General features: G+C 39.2%; 2 protein-coding genes across 3 annotated transcripts; one reads left to right on the top strand and one right to left on the bottom strand.

Annotated features, from left to right (window-relative positions):
• Nucleotides 1–1,245: 1,245 nt before the first annotated feature.
• Nucleotides 1,246–6,473, top strand: LOC125906170 (cytochrome b5). Of its 2 annotated transcripts, none has more exons than XM_049604623.1 (5): nt 1,246–1,749; nt 3,916–4,044; nt 4,197–4,223; nt 4,359–4,390; nt 4,831–6,473. In XM_049604623.1, exons 1-5 carry the CDS (start codon nt 1,549–1,551, stop codon nt 4,922–4,924), a joined length of 483 nt encoding a protein of 160 aa, XP_049460580.1. In that variant the 5' UTR covers nt 1,246–1,548; the 3' UTR covers nt 4,925–6,473. The 2 variants fall into 2 exon arrangements, with proteins under 2 accessions (XP_049460580.1, XP_049460588.1); XM_049604631.1 differs by having other exon boundaries at nt 4,834–6,473.
• Nucleotides 6,474–11,774: 5,301 nt separating this feature from the next.
• Nucleotides 11,775–16,646, bottom strand: zgc:162592 (uncharacterized protein LOC561993 homolog). The gene is made up of 2 exons (XM_049600383.1): nt 15,713–16,646; nt 11,775–13,167 (listed from the first exon to the last, which is right to left on the bottom strand). The coding sequence occupies exons 1-2, from the start codon at nt 16,512–16,514 to the stop codon at nt 12,872–12,874; spliced, it is 1,098 nt and encodes a 365-aa protein (XP_049456340.1). The 5' UTR covers nt 16,515–16,646; the 3' UTR covers nt 11,775–12,871.
• Nucleotides 16,647–16,861: the final 215 nt, after the last annotated feature.

Raw genomic sequence — 16,861 nt, forward strand, 5'->3', positions numbered from 1 at the left:
GTGGGGTGGGGACAGGGTTTGAACCTTGTACAACCACTGTAGTGCTTTTACTGCTGTTGCATGAGCAGAGAGATTTCTTATCTGGTGGATTAGTTGCACCAAAAGTTATGCTGCTTACTGAAAATAGTGTATTTTCTTTTAAAATTCCTCCTGAGACAAGTCTCCTCGAAGACTTTGCCAAATACATTCCTGAATGTGCCTAGAGAGGTTGAAATCCAGACTTAAGTACACTACGAACCATGAGCAACGTACATATCTGTTTATCAGTTGCATACATATGCTTCACAGGGCCTCTTATCAGTACAGAAAGAAGCACTCGCTGCATGTTGCTGCCATTTGTAAAAATGTCAAATAACATACAGAGAGTATTTTAGCCATATATTATTTAAGATTAAAATGCATCAGTTTGATTAGAATCTTAAAAAAAAGTTATTATCATTATTATTAATGTTCTGTTTTTACTAACTACAGTTCTTCAGTTTGTGCTTACACTGTGTGACAAACACTGAAATGTTATGCACTGAAGAAACTAAATTTAATTGATTGGGATTAATGTTCTTATGTAATATAATTAAATCAAGTCAAGTCAACCTTATTTACGTAGCACATTTTAGTTGTGTAAACTCAATTTGCTTAAGACACATCATACATGACAGACATAAAATATCACATAAGATAATTAAGTATTCCATACTATAAAAACAAGCAGCACATGATAAAAACAAATGAAATAAGAGTGTACTATTATTATCATTATTCTTAAAAGGGGGGAATTAATAACAATAATAACACTAATTCCTAAAAAGAAAATTACACATAATAACCTAAATAAAAGCTTGCAAAAAAAAGATTGTCTATATTGTCTATTACACATAATGTAATAGACAATATTAAATTACTGTATTACATCATCAGTTATTACAAGACAACATTTGCCAGCCCTTTTTTTTTTAAATAACAGACAAACATATTTTTATTGCTTGCTTTAGTCTGAAGCTGAAAGTGCAACATAATTGCAATGCTTTAAAATATCCCTTAACAAAGTAAAGGTCATAAAATGTTAAACAGGTCCACATTAAATAACATGTCTATGGCAACGACAAACATATGCGCAATGACAGCGCGCAGTTGACAACCTCAGCACACTTTCTCGTCTCATGATCATCAAGTGGTCGATTGTGATTGGTCGCCAACAGGAAACTCGCCATCTCATTGGTCCGTTGTCGTGTTTGCGCTTCATGCTAAAGTAACACGGATGTCATTGGTCTGTTTCACATGTCTGCTGATGTGCCGGGTTAGGGTGTTTTTTTTCTCTTTCGTAACCCATCATTGTTTAGCATTTGTGTGGTAATACGGTTGTTAATGACGCCTCGCCTCTGTGGTGTCGTTAGGAGCTTTCTATGAGCACAATTGGCCTCATTCAGACGGGGTGGAAACTGCTCTGAGACGTTGCTAGCTGGCGTTACCTCCAGACCTGCATAACAAGCTAACGTTAGCTTGCTGCTCTGTCGATATAGCCAGCGTTAGGTTATTTGCATTAACGTTAAAATGGGTGAGGAAATTAACGACAACCTCATTAACACGTGCTGTGAACCCACTGAAAACGCCAATGTTGAGGAAAACGGCGAAACAGTAGAAGGTGGTGTGAAATGTTACACATTAGAGGAGATAAGAGTGCATAATATGAGCAGTGACACATGGCTCATCATCCACGATAAAGTGTATGACATCACAGGTTTCCTTGAAGAGGTAAGAAACACTCTCTGTCAGCTGGTTGCAACTTCTTTAGCACTATTACTGACATATTTAAAGCTTGAGCTTTGCGCCTTTGGTTTCCTCTTTGGGCTACGATTACTTCCTGGATTTACAAAACGATTGTTAGCCTTGATTATGTATTGACGTGTCACGTTTGCCAACTGTCTTCGCTCAGGTTAACTAACAGTGGAAATGTCCAACATTTAAAGTATAAAGTTTACATTTTGAGTAACCTCGGGGTTAAACAAGGTCAAGCCATTTTAGGTTAGCGTTTCTCTCGCGCAAACCAGACTGGCAACATTAATTATACTATACGTTAATGTTTCGCTAACATTAGCTAACAACTAACGCTAGCTAAGTTTGCCTACCATTTAAAAACACTGCTGTTGCTTGTAAGCAGAAATGTATCTGTATACACATATAATATTATCCTTAACAGCAATATTGTTGGCAATCATGCAGTAATTGTAACAACTTGGGTTAATTGTGGAAAATTACATCCTGATAATCCTGTTTCTGATGAGAGTCTGACACTTGACACGCTAAAGTTGGCCTATACAACTAGATAGACAAGATAACAATATGCACCACTGTAATAAGTGGCAGTAGAAATACCAGTTTGGAGATAGTCATGCCACAGAGTTAAAAAAACTCAATCAAGTTCTACATCCAAACCTTTAAACTAAGTTTATAGATGATGAAAATATTGGCTAACTTTCTAAACTTATCAAAAGCAGTCATACGTATTAAATTATGCAAAATATATAATGTGATTGGAGCTTGCAGTGGAGCTAATTTTAAACATTTTAAATGCAGTTGAGTAACTAATGAGAATGCAATGTGTTTTAGAAGCTGATCTCATGACTTGTATGTATAAATCCCAATCCGTAAAGTAACTGGCGGCTTTGGCTGCCTATTGTATTGCAGGAAAAAGTACAAAATTTCCCTCTTAAATGTAGTGGTGGTGTATAAGTATTAAAGGAGAACAATATGTTATTTCCATGGCCTAAAAAAGTTCAATCAGTACTTGTGAACATGAGCTACTCTCTCAAAGCCAGAAACCAGAGAAGGAAACTTAAAATGTTTATAGGGTGTAAAGTCTTTACCTGCTCCACAGACAGTGAATGGGAGCCTGATTTTGTGGACCCAAAGAACATATTATGTTTTTGTCTTTATACCCAAATGAGCTTTATTCTACTGTGGTGTTCTGAAACAGAAAAAGTACACATATAATCCAGGGTGATAGCAAATTGTGCACAGGGCATGCGCTGTTGAACAAGTTCATATAATCTAGGGTGACTACAGGTCCTTAAAATGTCTTAAATTCAATGCTACACAAATAAGGCCTTGAAAGTCACTAAGTAGTCGGTTAGTTAGTTATCCATTTTTAAATGTCTTTTTGTGAAAATGAGTGAAGCCTTTCTATGTAAAAGTTTCACATTTCTAATGTTACAGATCTTTTAAAAACTATAATACTGTCATTTACTGCATACTTTCTTTTACCTGTTGGCAAAATGTAGATTGACATAACTCACTCTAATAACCATATTCCTATGTAACACTTACATCTGCACAAGACCACATATATAAAAGTTGCCTGCAATGCTTAAATAAGTAAAACATAAGTTGTCCAAAAATCTGTTCTAAATTTGGTCATAAGGTGTCTTGAACGGGTCTTAAAAAGCATTAAATGTAACCTGCTACCTGTAGACACCCTGTATTCAGAGCGTTCCCCTGGGTGCTCTCAGTGTTGACGTTAGCATCTTTCCCAGTTCATTGTCTGTGGTGCAGTTCCAGACTTTAAACCCTATGACATCACAAATTTGAGTTTTGGACTTGGGAGAGAGTTTTTCATGTTTGCCAATATTTTTGGACTGTCTTAGACCATAGGAATAACTTTGCAAATGGGCGTCGCTCTCCTTTAAATAGCACACAAATGAAATACTCTCATACAGTTAAATATCTCAAATTTAAAGTACAGTGTTTTAGTAAATGTACTTGGCTAACTTTTCACCACTGAAAGGCCACATTGGTGCATATGGGTGCATGATTTCAAATATGCTGTCATTGCTTTGGGCAAATCAATCATAGAAGTTAATGGTATGATATCCTACTGTGGGGCACGTAAGGACACTGTGTTTACCCATTCTGTGATTTCAGCATCCGGGAGGTGAGGAAGTTTTGCTGGAGCAGGCGGGCGCAGATGCCACTGAGAGCTTTGAGGATGTGGGTCATTCCACAGATGCCAGGGAGATGCTCCAGCAGTACTTCATTGGGGAGCTTGCCATGGTAAGATCAGGCCTCCTCTGCCCTTGATAGTTTTTGAGTACCCCCAAAATATTATAGTGCTCTATCACTACTTTTGCGGGGGGGGGGGGGTTTATCCGCCATCAGATGAAGGCAGTAATACTAATTTATTGTTGTTGTTTTTTTTTTTGTAGTGCGACAGACGAAAAGACACCGCAAAGGTAATCCCAGTTTTTCATGAAAACTGCTACAGAAAAGTCACTGGAACAGAAATGAACAAAAACAGTTAAGTTTTTGGTTTGTAGCTAAATAATGCAATATTTGGTTTTAATTTGTGTCCTTTTTTTCTGCTACAGGATGAACAAGTCGCAAACTCAGGAGAGTCCAGGTGAGTTATGATGATGAACACTGAGTGTCAGGCTCATTGTTTACTGGTTTCATTTTAGTTTTCATATTCACCAAGTGCTGCGAGTGAACATAGATCACTATAGTTTGTAGTGAACAAAGTCCTCTTGCAATATTGACAGCTCACAAGTGAGAAGAAAAACATAAAGAGAGTGCAAATGATTCTGCTGACGTGTATGAATCTCTGTCAAAAGTGCTTTTTCTGCAAATTGTTTAATGTGATTTTCACAGATTTTTGTGTTATTGATTTGGATGATCTTTAAGATGAGCAACACAAACACTGACAAAGTCACAAATTTAAAAAAGAAATGAGCCATGACCGTATATAATTCATATTTCTATCAAATGGTTGACTTTCTCATGTATTAAATCCATTTTAATTGCCTCAAAAAATAAATAACTAATATTAAATTATTATTCCAGCAGCTCCTGGACCACGTGGTTGATACCTGCGATTGTTGCAATTGTCGTTGGCGTCATGTATCGCTTCTACATGTGTGAACACAAGTCCTCTTGAGTGCTGGCATCCCGTTTTCATCTCACTCTTCATCTGGAGGCCTTGAAATGTTTGACCAAATCCTCCTCACCCTGAATGCACACCATTGGGAGCGTCTGCCTCCTCTGCAGCGAGAGAAGGAGGGGAGCAGTTTGTTAAAGTGTTTTCGTCCTCGTCCGTCTACATAGCGTGCACCGAGCAGACAGTTGGGGCAGAGACTTAATTAAATTGTCTGCCTTCCGTTTCTTTGTATATCCTTGTCACTATGCATATTGTCATTAATGTTTAACTTAAAACTTTTCATATGCATTTGATCCATTTGGTCTTTGTTTGTTCATTACCCATTTGCCTGCTCAGAGCGAGATCACGTTAGCAGCCTGGTATACACGCATCATCATTACACAGATAGACAAAATGGAGACATTGAAGGAGATGTTAGGATGCAGAATGGTGATGGAATCAGGGTTATAGCTAGCCGTGACCATTCAATTTTTTACACTAAATTATAACTTCCGATGCATTTTCTTAGATCAAATAGAGAAATGTTACTGCTGCCTGTCTGTCAGTAAGAACTAGGTTCACTCCTTACTGCGCAGATCTGGTTAAGCATTGCATCATTTCATTGTAAATGCATAATCTTTCCAATTATGTGATTGCGGTGTCAAATCTTCATGTCTGTTCTGTTTTTAAAAATAGTGGTGAGTTATATTGTATCAGTGAATATTTAAGGTAGAATGTGGGTTTTTTTTCTACAGATCTGTTACGAGGAATTTGTGTAAATTATCAAACTGCCTGATCTATATAGTAATATAAAATTATGTAGTATGTAATGATACAAAAATATTTTATTACCCAGATATAATAGCTGACAGTGAATGATGAGTAAATACCCTTGAAAGATGAGAAGTTTTTATTTGATTGCTCTGTGTGAAAATGCTAATCGTTCCTCACTATGCCATTTGTTATTTAACTGATGCTTTTTCACAGCTTTGTTTGTCGTTATGCATCTTGGTTTTATGTTTTGAGTGAGTGAAACCAGCATCTGTCACTGGAGGGTTTGAATTGTATTCCATGAGGTCTGATGTGTGTGTGTTAGTTGGTAAATTGAGGGACTTGCCCTCAGTCATTAGAGCCGTAGATGGGTGTCTTTCAGGCTACAGTACATGCATATTTAATCAGCTATTTCAGTTACTCACCCTCTCTGAATTCTCTAGGTTGCTGTTCAGATGATGACACTGTTAAATATGTAATATGAGCTTTACACAGCATTTCTGAAATCACTCCTTTTTAATGAATATTCTGAAATAGGCTATTTTATTTCCTAGTACTATCAAAACAAGTATTTTACAACTACAATGATCGTAGCAATTTGAAGTCCATTTACCACCTGTCAATCGACCAAAGTTCAAAATTTCTGAGTGTAACTTGCTGCTATTTTTACATGTGACTACTTGCAGATGTCAAAATCTCGTTGGTTGACTTTAAAGAAAAATATCTGCCATCTCTTTGCATTTCAGCTGACATTTCCTGTCATTAAGTCTCTTTGAATAAAATTAATCTTTCAAATTAAGTGTAAGTGGCTTGTCACTGATACACTGTGTGAACAACAAGATTTATAAATGTATGTATATATGGCATGCTATCCCATGTACAAAGGCCATGTCCTTGCTGTAGCAGCCACAGGTATGATTCAGTCCTATGGCCCACTACTTCATGTCATCCCTTCTCTCTCCCTGTTTCATGCCTTATCTTTCCTGTCCAAGAAAGGCATAAAAAAGCCCAAATATTAATTAAAAAACAAAACCTGTAATTTACTCCATGTGTGCCATTTGTCAGACAAATACAGCAAAATATTATTAAAAACAGAACAAAAAAACTGTTTGTGTACATGACCAGCCTCTTAAAATTATCCCCAGGAAATGAAATGACCACAGTGAAAGCCCTGAAACAGTAATTTAAGTGTCTGAATGACACAATTTAGAAATGCTTTTAAGAATAACAAATTGAACCCTCCAATATTTCCTCCACAAATTTTTGTGTTAGCTATAATTAGAACCCTTAATTTACATCCTTGCCTACAGTAAATTGTGTCATAGGTGCAGAACAAACTGAAAAATATGCTTAATACCTATTTACATTGAAAGAACAGAACCAATTTTAGCAAATGCTAACCGAATTTAAGGTGCTTTCTGGTGCAGGGTTTGAAACTAGCAATCTAACTTAGAAAACAATGATGGGTATGGAGGCCAGAGAGGACAGACGTAAACTAACTTTGGTGGAAATAAGCTTCTGAACTTTGCAGTGGGCTCTTTCAAGAGAAAAGTCTGATTTCTATTATTGTTGAGACCAGTCACAAGTTCAGAAATTATAGGGTGATGTTGGGAACAAGGAATAAGCCCCAAAACACAAGTACAGAGTAGCTGGGACAACAACTTAAAGTGTTGAGCGGTCTGGAGCTCTAATTCAACTAACACCTGTAGTGGCAGTAGCAACACAAGTCCACTCACACACACATTACTTTGTCATTAGACGAGGCAGCTGCCTATTGTCACAGCCTTGTGTCCTGTGTGGTCACCGCTGTTGCATTAGCACATCATCATGTTTAAACACCGTCTCAGATGATTATGGTTGTGTATTGTTAAATATCCACCATTGTGTGATTCTCCCTTCCTTTAAATATGTATAACCTCACCAGCATGTCACAACAGCACTATGCTAATTTGAAAGAAACGCAGATATTAAAAATTTAACAACGGGGTTCAATTTCAAACCTGCTCCTGGCTACAGTAGCTCAGATGGGTGTTCATTCATACTTTGACCAAAGGCCATGAGCTCCAATAACAAATGGCTTTAAAACCCTAACACTCTAATAGTGTTACACATCGTGGCGGCAGGCAACAAATTCATAATAGCACTACAAAAGTTCACTTTTCATGCTTTACAGGGAGGTGAGTGGCACACAAATCTTCACACTCCTCGTGTTTATAAATGTCAACCACTGTGTTTAATGTAAAAACTGTATTCAGATAGCTGATAATGTGGATGTGCACTAATACTCTGATTTGTTGTTTGCCATTTCGTGGTACGATACAAGCACAAAGTGAATAATACTTGAGTTCTGCATATGCCTGCTCCTAACAGCTACTTGTCCTGTGGAGAGGAGCAGGAAGCCGTGATTGAAATTAAAGCCTTCCCATCTGCAACGTCCGCAAGAGCCCTCACAGCGCAGAATGCCTGTCACCAGCAAACCATAGGAAGCACAAATCAACACCCATTGATTCATGCTGGTTTAATCAGGCCAGATATATCAAGATCTGGAGGCCCTCATTATGTTAATTGACGAATTGTTTAAAAAGAATAATCAGTGAATCTGAAGAAGAGTCCAGTACTACCTTGGGTTTCTTAAATGTGCATCAGCAACCAACAAACAACATGGAGAAACCTAATGAAAAAATACACTCTCAGTAGTATAGAATGACAGCAACATGTATTGACGTTTAAAAGGTCTTGTCCATTTTCCCATGTCATACTTAGTATAAACACAAGGTGGCACTACAACCATAAGATGTTATTATATGTCAGCTGTTTCATTTGGCCTTAACCAGAAACAGAGAAAATACATATTAAAATGGCTAATCTGACTTGTGCACCCACTCTAATAAATTCATCGCAGAATTCAGCCATGTTTATCTCATGGACATGGAGCAGCAGCAAACTCAGTAAACACAATGCTGTCACACATGGTGGCAAAGACATTATGCAATGATGAAAAACAACCCAACATTATTACTGTGATAGTGTCACACTGATAAAGACTGTGCACAAAGAGATGGTTTGAAATAATGTCTGGAGACAATATGATGACAAAACTGGGATGTTTTTTGTGTAGTTATGGAAAGTAAGGAATGTTTAAATGTATTTTGTCAGATCCCAGCTGAAGATATTCTCTAAGTTTTCAACCTCAAGAGCATTAAAGATATTTTAGCCTTTAGCCTTTTCAGCCTTGGTGTTGTGGCAAGAGGCATGACCAGACAGAAGGATGACCTGTTATGAGAAAGCATATTGTATCTGTGGGAGTATATGGAGCCTTCAGATAGACATCATTCCCCATGACTGGATCGCCTGTCATTTCTGTCAGCAGTCATCCTCAAGGAGAGCTGAGGCTGCTAATGCACAACACTCCAGTGTCCTGGGAGACCTGCTCGGCAAAAATCTCGAACAGAGGAAAAACACTTATAGATGCTGCTGGAATCAACATGATGCTTGACAAGTGGATTGACTTAGTCAAAAAGGTCACCTTCTCATGGAATACACATACACAGTCTCATTTAATTTACTTGAAACAATGTTATAAAATCAAATTCAACCTTCATTTTCAGGCACGCAGTGATACCATGGCAGCAGAGATTCGCCTGCATACAGATAACCAACGTCAGTGTCAAATTTTCTGTCTGGAGATGGAATCCCAAAAGGGTTTTGCAGCTTTGACAACTGCCTAAAAGGTTCGCTAAAACACTCACCTCTCACAATAAAAACATTCCCAGCTTCACTTAGTTTGAAGGACTTAGACCCATGAAAGGAAAAAACTTAACTCACGAAATAAAGTCAGATTTTCTTAGCAGCCAAGTCACATTCTGAAGCCTGGGGCTCTGCATCACGCCGCATCAATATGAGTTAATAAATATACCAGTTTTGGTACAAGTAATGTCAGGTGAACAGCTTTATATACCTGAGCAAATTAGACTTCAGCACTTTCCATGGCCCATGTGGTTACACCTGCCTTATATCAATATTTCATTACTAATTTGCAAACCATTGTCGTCACACATATTAAAGCTGGACTTGTTAACTTCTTAACTTCCTCCTGCTTGCAGATCTTCTAATGGCATTTGCTAGACCTCACCACAGCTAATCAAAAACATCCAATTAGAGTTGCAGAGCCTCTAACACAGCTGTCACCCATGTCAATCACTGTTCAGAACTGTGGTCCAGCTGGGCAGCACTGATGAAATATTCATCAAAATTCTGTAACTGCATTGCCTATTTCTCAACTCGGATATTTACAGAAACATATTTTAGTGTAGTATGTAGCAGTAGAATGAAAAAAGTTTGTTCTGGCCAAGGAGCGGTGCTCGGCAACATGGCAGCCAGGTCACAAACTTCCTCATTTTACAGCTAAACAGTACATTAAAATATGTTTCTGAAAACATTTGATGAGCGAAATAAGCAATGCAGTGACAGAATCTTGACTCATATTTGATCAGTGCTGCTGAGTTTGGCAGTTTGACCCAGATTCAGTTTGGGATCTGGGGTATTTGGAGGCCAGGTCAACACCTTGAGTTCTTTGTCCCATTCATCGGGTCATTCCTGAGCAGTTTTTGTGGTGTGGCATGGTGCGTTGTCCTGCTGGGGGGCCACTGCCATTGTCGGGAGCGATTGCCATAAGGGTGTTTAATTGGTCTGCAACAGTGTTCGGGTGGGTGGAGGGCATCAGGTAGCATTTACATGAATGCCAGGACCCAAGGTTTCCCAATGGAATATTGCACTGTAATAAGATGATGAATGTTATTCACTTCACCCGCCAGTGGTTTTAATGTTTTGGCTGATCAGTGTGCATCTATCTGTCATGGTTTGTTTCTTTCTAACCTCATTCTTTACAAACTACCTCTGTGAAACTACTTGTAGCTGCTTCACAAACAAGTTGTTGGCTACGTGTTTATATATAGACCTGTTGCTCTGTTGTTGTTCATCAGGCACACAATCAATCAAATTTATGCCCATCCATTATTCAGAAGCCGATGCATTACATTCTCATCCTCAGATTAATTTCAATAATGTTCTCTGACTCCATAACCCTGGCTCAACCTGTTATCTAATGTGGCACTGCAGGTAGTGACTGTAGGTTGTGATTAGCATAATCCAATTCAAATGATTCATCATAAGACAATTTATTAGATGTAAAACTGAGGAAAGTAAACACAGAGCAAACATGACAAACATGTCAAATGTTGGTGCAAAGCATGGCAAACCCATGTGTCTGTTGCAGTGGTGTTGTGGTAGTTGTTGAGGTGGGTGTTCTACTAGGTAGACTGGTAAGTAACTGAGGAGGAAGAGGGTAAACTCTCATATATTCCAATGGCTTTTTGGCTGATAGGTAGGTATACTGTAAATGGACAGAGAAAGAGGTGGGTATACCCTGTATGCCTGAGTATACCCACCTCTACACTTCTGGTCTGCTGTATAATCATGTCAGTGAACTTTCAGTTGCTCTAATAGTTCATTGGTGGGAAACATTGAGGAAACATTGCAAGCATGAAATGCCAGGAATTGGCTTTTCGATTCCATCTACTGAAAAAACAATTCAACAGCAGCATCTACAAGTGTTGCAGAAGTGTTTGCAGTCCTACTCTGCACCTGGCCCCAGATATTTCCACAGCATACGGAAGGAGTGATGCTCACTGGAAACAAACCATGATTTGTCTGACACGGCAGAGAAGCTCATACAGTTACATGCTGTCATACTGTGAACCACTCCTGTACTATGAGCATGTTACGCTTTACTGACCCTTTGACAGGTCTGTGTTGTTGTAGTTGTTGTAGTAATGTGAGAGCAGCAGAACAAATGACCGAAAATTACGATACAGACCGATTAGTAAACACTTGTCACGTGAGCATCTGCGTGCACGTATACCTTTGTGAATACTTAATTGGACTAAGTGAAGACTCAGTGCAAAGGCATAATGCTTTATTTCATAGATCATCCATAAATCAATACATTATCAAACATTATTTGTTCATTTTTTTAATATAAAATTAGGAATTTAGAAACATAACAAAATGCATACACACAAAGGTCATGATTAAGTTGGTCATTGTTTTAACAGAATTTAGGTACACACCCTCTGATGCTTAACACACGTCAGTAATTTCTACAAGTGTGTGTAGAGTGACGCCATTTGTACAAACCTGAATGATGGTGACACCAAGCAGCAACCCAAAGGCTAAAATAAGCTGCGTAAAATGCTTCTGAATATCTATATATATTGAATATTTTTAAAAACTATACTCTTCAGACGAAGATGACACGGGGCACTGTCAAGTTGAATTCAGACCGTAGTACAAGATAATGGACTTAATATCTCAGAATAAACAACCGCAGCCTCAGAAGTTACCAGAGTTATCTCTTGCTAGCACAAATGTGGTGACCTTTCTACAGTGTAGCTGCATAATTACTTTTCTCCTTGCATACACTCAAATGCTGTGACTTAAAGGTCAACTTCCCCCAGCTGTTATATGCCAAGGTCTTCGATGCACAGTTTAAATTGAAGACGAGGTAGTCGGCCTCAATCCTTCAAAGTGCTCGTGGCGATGATCAGATAGTGATGTTAGGTCACAGATGTCTCACATGAATAAAGGTCTAAATATCAGTTTCTTGTGATTAAGTAAACGGCTGACCCCAAATGTCTGAAGGGAAATAAGTTGACCTAAGCAACAAGTCTAAATATGCAATATTATTAAAAGAATGGTTATAGAGCTGTAGGCATTTCTGGGGGACAGATAAGGTTGATGGCTGACTATAAAACAACTAAAAGGTGGTTTAAGAGGCTGTCTCTGACAGGAAATCAAATCTTGGCAAGACTGTGCATAAGTAAAACAAAAAAAAAAAAAAATCCAAATAAGTTATAAAGTGAGACTGCGTTCCAACTGAACACTACTTTTACACTGCAAATTGATAAAATAAGAAAAATATAACCAACATAACTCAAATTATGATGTTTCAAGTGCTTGCCATCGTAGCCTGTCTGAGCAGCAACACGTTCTCATTGCAAGCCTTATAACCTATACCTTTCTCTTGATACCTTGTGTAGGGATATGTCAGTAACATGAACGCAGTTGAGCAGCAAACAGCACAGAGGCCACTGAACATGCCCTTTACCATGCCCGTGGTGCTCTTCAGGTGCAGACGTCCTAAACCAAAGACAACAGGGTGCAGGTGGATGATACACTGGACGAACGTTCATGGACACTGTTGTTATTATCCATAATTCCTGACACAAATTGTGTCTTTGAAGGGCTGCACCACCCGAGGGTGTTAGCCAGTTTGGGGCAAAGGGTCAGAGCTAGCCTCTGGAGGACAAGGCGGAATTTCCTGCGGAAGCTTCGGTTTATCCAGAAGTAGAAGATGCAGTTGAGGAAGCCATTGGAGGTCGGCAGCCATACCACCACAAACTCAATCCACTCTGGTACGTTGCTACCTGAGACTGCTGTGGGGCAGAAAACACGGGGGATTGAAGTGGAGCAAATACTCACAGCATCAGCTTACACAAGACAGCAGAAAACACTGTTGACCTTTTTATGAAAGGGTCACAAATCAAACAAACACAGTCTAGACATGGCTGGTTTATGATCATGTCTATAAATCAATACATTTATTTTTAAAACTGTAGGTCATGCAATACATCAACTGATAATAAAAGGTGAAAAATCACCCTCGGAGATGTGGATCTTTCCCCTGACAGCGACGACAGGAAGCCATCAATTTAGCATTTATAGATAGATATAAAAGTATAAAATTAACTGGTAGATTTGGTGGAGGGGAAGCAACCACTTTACAGCGAGGCTCACTGTCGTTTGGACAGTGGCACACTTTGAAGTTTAAGCTAAGACTGTCAGCTTCATTTTGCGGGGATTTTCATCCATATCAGATGAATTACAGCCCTCTTTGGAAAAGGTCTTCACTTCTAAAAATATGCAGCTATGACTCCACTTTCAGTCTTGATTACTCCGAGACAGCACGTGGTTGGGGTAAATGAGAAAAAGTAAAAAAAAAAAAAAAAAAGGAGAGAAAGCGAAGACAGAGGAAAAAGGGCCTGAGTCATAAAACTGGCCTTGGATTAGTATATTCATGCCCAGAATTACATAAATAACTTTGACGGCTATGTCTCTCAGCACAGGCAAAGCTGGAATGGATGGAGACATTTGTAGAGGGGGGAATAGCCATTAAACCTACATACAAGAGAAAGCTAATTAATCTTGCAGAAGATTCAAATACTAACTTTTGAAGCAGTTGCTACCTCTGAATGCAGAAATTTGACTTAAGCATGAAAAATACTGCAATATCAACAGACATGTGGTTGAACATCGGCTGGTTGTGTCTTAGATTCCAAATAAAAGGAATGTATATAATGACGAAAACTCTGTCTGTTCCATGTTTTTCTCCTCCTGAAATTTGGCACAGTGGTAGAGGGTCATGGGAGGATGCGAATGAAGCAATTTTACATCAATTGGCCAAAGGGGGGCGCTATAGCAACCGTTTGAAATTGCAAACTTTGAATGGGCATATCTCGTGCTGCGTATGTCGTAGAGACATGAAACTTTGCACAGAGATGCCTCTCCTCATGAGGAACAAATTTGCCTAAGAACCCATAACTTCCAGTAATACAGATTTTCCGCCATTTTGAATTTTGTGGGAAAAACACTTAAAATCAATCTCTTCCTAGGAAGTTTGACCGACCCACATGAAACTTGGTGAACATAATCTAGGGACCAATATCTAAAGTTCCCTCTTGGCAAAAGTTGGAAAACTTACTAAAACTGAGCTTCTATAAGGCAATGAATATTGCGGAGGGCATGGCTCATCACATAAAGGTGTATAACATCTCAAGGGTTTCACCGATCACCACGCAACTTTGTAGGCATATGACCACACATAATCTGAGGGGACCCCTCCATTATTGACCCCATCAAACAAAATAGGGGTGCTACAGAGCTAATTTCTTATCTAGGCCTAACCGCCATATCGATTTTTACTAAACTTGGTAGATATGTAGAACAGGACGCCTCAAGGTGACTGGAGAAATTTAACTCTAATTGGCAACTGGGTGGCGCTGTTTAAAAATGGCTAAAATGCGACCGATCGCTGTGGCTCCCCCTGTGGCCGAATGTTGCTGTTTATTTTAATTTTTGGTATGACTAAGTCATGGTATGGTATGCTGTACTCAATGGGTATGGACTAGTAAATACAAATAAGGAGTAAAATGTTTTTTTCCTCAAAATGTTCTAAGACTCCTCAAACAAATAAAGTGCAGCAAAAGAAAACAAAAAATAAGGCTGAATCTCCGCTTCTTTATGGGTCTGGCCATATGATTTCATCCACATCTCTCTGTTCAATATTGGTCTCCACTGCTGTCCAAATGTTTAGTGGCCTATTTATAGTACTCAAGCTCTGATTTGTAAGTGGACTCATTATCTAAAAGTGTTTTCACATGTATCAGTCTAGAAAGGCAATTGGCAGAAAGGTGCAGCCATGTAGAGACCGATGTTAACAGTCTAGCGAGAAGTGTGTCATTAAATTACAAAGTGAATGTAAAGCAGAGGATGTGCATTCATTTTGGCATGCCTGGTATATGCACTGGCTACAAGTGTTATGGTTTATGTGCTTCAGGGATCACTGTTAGTGGAAAAAACTGTAAAGACATGACTTCCTCTGATGATTCTAGATACATTCGTCTCATTTTCTTATTGACTAAATTTAATTGTTTGAGCTGAGTGTCTGAAAAGGAGCCAAATAACATGTTCTCACTATGAACTATGAGGGGTCAGGTCAATTCGAACTTCTACCATAATTCTAGAGAGTTGTAGCATGTAAAAAAGGCCTAGACATCTATCCATGCATCCATATATACCACCAATATCCACTCTGGATAGGCTATAGTATGTTAGAGGCAATTTGTGTCGGAGGAGTGTCATAAACAGTTTTTCCCCACTGCATGTCTTGTAATTGTTTATTTCCACCCATTCATTGCTTACCATTGTAGATCATAGCTGCCATGCAGGGTGTCCAACACGTGTAGTAAGCTGCCATCACAGGCACAAGCACTCTGGATGCCACATTGTGCCTGTTCCGACGCGCGCAGTCGTACTTGCGCAGTTTGAGTCTCTGTCTCTTTGCAGCGCACCACACTCTCAGGTTTGCATATGTCATAATGATGGAGCAGGGGAAAAATATAAAGCAAGTCAAGCTCAGGGAGTATCCAACATTTGTCGAGTAGGCTGGGTTGCAGACCAGGGACGCGGTCGAAAAATGAACCTCGATAATGCCACCTGGAAATGAGATTGGAGACAGTAGACAGGGAGGGAAGCACCAGGCGAAGGCAATCAGGAGCAGTGTCCTTTTCCTTGTCATCAGAGATGAATACTGCAGCGGGTAAAACACAGCGATGTACCTCTCCAGACTGATCGTGGCCAGTGTATACATGCAGGTGGAGTAGACGGTGGCATTGCAAAAGGCCACGACATGACAAAAAGCATCTGGCCCTTCAGTGTAGTCCTTTAGCAGACTCACCCACAGATTCAAGGGCATGACCAGCAGTCCAAACGCAGAGTCTGCAGCAGTGAGAGAGAGCAGAAAGTACCGAGAGTTTCTTGACCAACCAGCCACGGAGGAAGTAATTACCAGGAGAACTGCAATGTTTCCCAGAGTGATCATCAGGCCCAAAGCGATAATGATGCTTACTTTGACGGAGCGGTGCGTCAGCTCCTGCAGTCTCTGAGGGTCAACACCTGACAGGTTGGAGTCGTCACAAGTTGTGAAGTTAAGAGTTGAATACATGTTTCCTCACAGTGGCATGGTGCGGGTCAAACGCAAGGCACGTAGGCAGAAAAATTAATTTGAAAAAAAGCAAAGAAAATGTTTGAATTAAAGTAAGCAAAAGTGTAAGCAAAGATGTGCGGCTGCATTAGAAAGCAGCGCTGCAGCTGCTTGTAGCCTTTTACCTCAGCAATCAGAGGCACACCTGGTGCAATTAGTGCTGCTGTTGCTGTGTACCTCCCAAACACACTGCAACTGTGTCACAGTTTATTTTACTGATGTTCAAATAACGTCTTTATGATTTCAACTAACTTTACAGTCATAATTTTGTAAAATGTACAAATATTTATATAATAGGTCTCTCAGTA

The sequence above is a fragment of the Epinephelus fuscoguttatus genome, linkage group LG2, assembly GCF_011397635.1.
Source record: "Epinephelus fuscoguttatus linkage group LG2, E.fuscoguttatus.final_Chr_v1".
Lineage (NCBI taxonomy): Eukaryota > Metazoa > Chordata > Actinopteri > Perciformes > Serranidae > Epinephelus > Epinephelus fuscoguttatus.